This window comes from Pygoscelis adeliae, unplaced genomic scaffold (assembly GCF_000699105.1).
Source record: "Pygoscelis adeliae isolate BGI_AS28 unplaced genomic scaffold, ASM69910v1 Scaffold36, whole genome shotgun sequence".
NCBI classification, from domain to species: domain Eukaryota; kingdom Metazoa; phylum Chordata; class Aves; order Sphenisciformes; family Spheniscidae; genus Pygoscelis; species Pygoscelis adeliae.
The window spans coordinates 5,074,923-5,078,263 of NW_008824934.1; the positions used below are offsets into that span (position 1 = coordinate 5,074,923).

Here is a 3,341-nt window from a genome sequence, read left to right on the forward strand (position 1 = left end):
GCTTGAAAGACGCGCTAACAAAAGTCGGAAGGCAACGCAGGGAAAGGCATGGGAATTGGCAGAGTGCAATGGTGGGAACCCGCGCTAATTAGGGGTTGTCATTTGGGGTGCTGTTTGCCAGCGGCGAAGGGGAGACGGGTTTGGATGGCGGCGGGGCGGGAGGTCGGGGTCGGGCGCTTGGATGGGGGGAAAAGAGGCTCAAGTGTCACCGGCATCGGCGAGGCCAGACCAGAGGCTGCCCGGGGGGAGTGTCGGTGGCGGGTGTGTTATTTTCCCTTTTTCTGCTGAAAAAGGGTGCGTGGCAGCCTGAGACGAAGGCACGTTGAAGGAGAAGCGTGCCGATGGGTGCCAGCGTCCCCATCACCAGGCGGCGACGTTTATCCACTTGCCTGAGGTTGCGGGACCTGTTTGTGCGTGCGTGCACGGTATTAAATAAAAAATAAGTAATAAAGGGGAAAAAATGTTCACCGGCAGCTTGCACGGCCCCCCCCCCCCGTGAGGTTTTTTTTTTGATACGTGGGGAAATGTTCCCCTGGGTTTCCCCCGCTGGCAAGGCTGGCAAGGAGAGCTGTGGCTGGCGCGGAGCTGTGTTGTGCTTCCGGGCCAGTTGCTTGGGAAAAGGAGAAGGGGGGAAGGAAAAAAAAAAAAAAAAGGCAAAACAAAGAGAAAAACGCACCCAGGAGGGCGGCAGCGGGCTCCGGCGCGGCCAGGGTTTCCAAGGCTACTTGTGAGGCTGCGGCCGCGCTGCCGGCCGGGGCAGAGCCACGTTTGGGTTGATTTTGTGCAATTTCTAGCGCACGAGTTGGTCAAGACTTTCTCGGCTCAGTTGCGTGTGTGTGGGATGGGGGGTTATTAAATGAATAGTTGGGTTTTTTAACGCGAGCCTTGCAGGTGAAGGAGCTGGATGATGCAAGCCTTTCTAAAGAGTTCGGAGGGATGTTTTCAGCTGAAACCGCACACGACGACGATAGGCAGGCACGAAGGGTCCGACATCGTCCTGCAGGTAGGGGCGAGGAAGCCGCCCAGCCCCTGGGCAGACGCGTGCGCTTGGGCGTAAAACGGACGGCGGTTTGGATGCAGGGAGGAGGATGCGCTGGAGTCCTCCGTGCCAAGCCGTAGGGGCTACCAGCTTGTTTACGCAGGGATGTACAGCAAGCAGAGGGGAGCTTGGCAAATCGGTAACAAAACCTGAGCTGCTTGCTGGCAGGTTTGCCTGTGTTGCCTGTTGATTGCCCGTGCCAGTCCGCAGGTGTAGCAGATCGTCACGCAGCCCTCGAATTCGCCGCCTCGGACAACAGCTTCGTCCTTCAGGACTTCAACTCCCCCCACGGCACTTTCGTCAACGGCTGCCAGGTCCAAAACGCGGCCGTGAAAGTGAGTCCGGGGGATATCCTGCGCTTCGGCTCGGGGGGAGCATCCTTCCAGCTGGTGGTGGGCGCTGCTGCCCAGGTAAGGGTGGACGGGGCTGCCCAAGGAAGAAGGGTGGGCGCTGCTGCCCAAGGAAGAAGGGTGGGCACTGCTGCCCAGGGAAGGGTGGACGGGGCTGCCCAAGGAAGAAGGGTGGGCACTGCTGCCCAAGGAAGAAGGGTGGGCACTGCTGCCCAGGGAAGGGTGGGCGGGGCTGCCCAAGGAAGAAGGGTGGGCACTGCTGCCCAGGGAAGGGTGGACGGGGCTGCCCAAGGAAGAAGGGTGGGCGCTGCTGCCCAGGGAAGGCCCCGGGAGCAGGAGCAGGCTCCCAGGCTCGTCTGGGTGATCCTCGGGAAAGGCGGGGGTGGGGGTGGGAAATTAAAAGCTTGAGCTCCCTCTGCTGAAGAAACTCGGGCAGTTCGGTAGGGAAAAGGAAAAGCACGGGACAGGTTTCCCAACAGCAAGTTGCACATGAGCAAGGTAGGTGTGGAAAATGTCCTTTTCCTCTATTTGCATTTTATGTTTCCTCAAAAGCTACTTACTAACAGAGAAGTTTGCTGTTGGATCAAACCTAGAGCGAACTAAAAGGTGCGGCCCTGACCGGTGCTTTGCTTGGCAGCAGCGTGCGTAGCTGGACATACCGTGGTGTTCTGCACAGCGCGGCCAGGGCATCGCGGCTGCCTTTGGAGTGCAAGAGAAATCCAAAGCAATTGTAAACTTGGAAAGAATGTGGTCGAACGTAGTAGCAGTCTCCTGCCTCCGGGAAAAGAACAGTTTAGGGATGTCTGTGGAGGTCATTGAGCTTTTGGGTTATTATACGGTTAAGGATTGATAAGTTCCAGTATTATTTTTATTATTTTGGCTCCTTAGGAATGCAAGAAAATAGATACTGAGACAGAGTACCAAAAAACTGCGTGTGTAGCATGCCTGGTAGTGGGAGTCGCAGAGCCTGCTCTCCTAGCAGTGCCCGTGTATGAATGAAACTTGATTGGAGTCAGCCAGTTTGTGCACCCAGATACTGGGTTTGGAGGTCTCGGCAAGATTCCTGGTGTAGCAAGCTGACCTGCTGAATCCAAAGTTGTCCAGAAAGCCTTGGCCAAGAGAAATTCAAAAAAATTCCCAGATGCGTGATGAAGCCGGAGCAGCTGGGGTGCCAGTGCTGGTTAGGTAAATTTGTTGTCGCTGGAACCGTCAGCATTTTAATTTCCAAAATTATATGTGCAGGATGCACCCAGAAAGCAGAGGAAGCCCTGTGGGTGCCTCTTCATTGCTCTGGGCTCTGTGGGTCCTCCTTTGGTGGAACAGCTTTGAAGCCTGACCCTGCTGACTGCAGAGGGTAAATCACCTCTGCGTTGCACCCTGTGAAGTGTTTATGGCGTCTAATATAGGGAGATCCCTCTCATTTTCAGTAGTATTAGAGGAACACGTTGTAAAGAAGGAGCAACACCCAGCTACGAGTCACATCCCTGCAGTGCCTCAGAGCACAGGACAAGTGCCCGGAAAGGGACAGCGTAATGCTACGGTGGAATCCAGCCGCGAGCAAACGCCCAGGGTAGCATCATTAGCAAAAACGACAGGGCTTAGATGGGCTCTGGGAGAAGGCAAGGTGCTGGAGTAGTGGGGAGCGTGCGCTGGGGGTTTTGGCTCCGTTGAGGAAAGATGCCAGGATAACAGCCGGGTGTTGGAGGTCCGCATCCAGGCCAGGTCCGAGGCCACGCTGGCGGATGTTTAGTTCAGTTTAGTTCAGCCCTTGTAATTGAGGGTTACGCGTACGCCGACGGACGAGGCCTTAATGGTGGTTTGTCTCTACCCTACTGGAAAGCTCTGCTCATAAGGAGAATAGCAGATAGCACCCTAATTGCATGTCTGACAGGCCCAGCGTAAGGTCTGATAAATGCGATGGCAAGCCAGGAGTGGCGTGAGAGGCTCCGGTT

The 3,341-nt window shown here is 55.9% G+C and overlaps 1 protein-coding gene across 1 annotated transcript in view; it reads left to right on the forward strand.

The window, feature by feature from the left end:
- The first annotated feature begins 907 nt into the window (after positions 1-907).
- Positions 908-3,341, forward strand: part of FHAD1 (forkhead-associated (FHA) phosphopeptide binding domain 1) — a 27,817-nt gene continuing 25,383 nt past the window's right edge. The window contains exons 1-2 of the mRNA XM_009325300.1: positions 908-1,003; positions 1,243-1,449. Of these exons, the coding sequence (XP_009323575.1) occupies positions 908-1,003; positions 1,243-1,449 (303 nt within the window). The remainder of the gene's footprint in view (positions 1,004-1,242; positions 1,450-3,341) is intronic.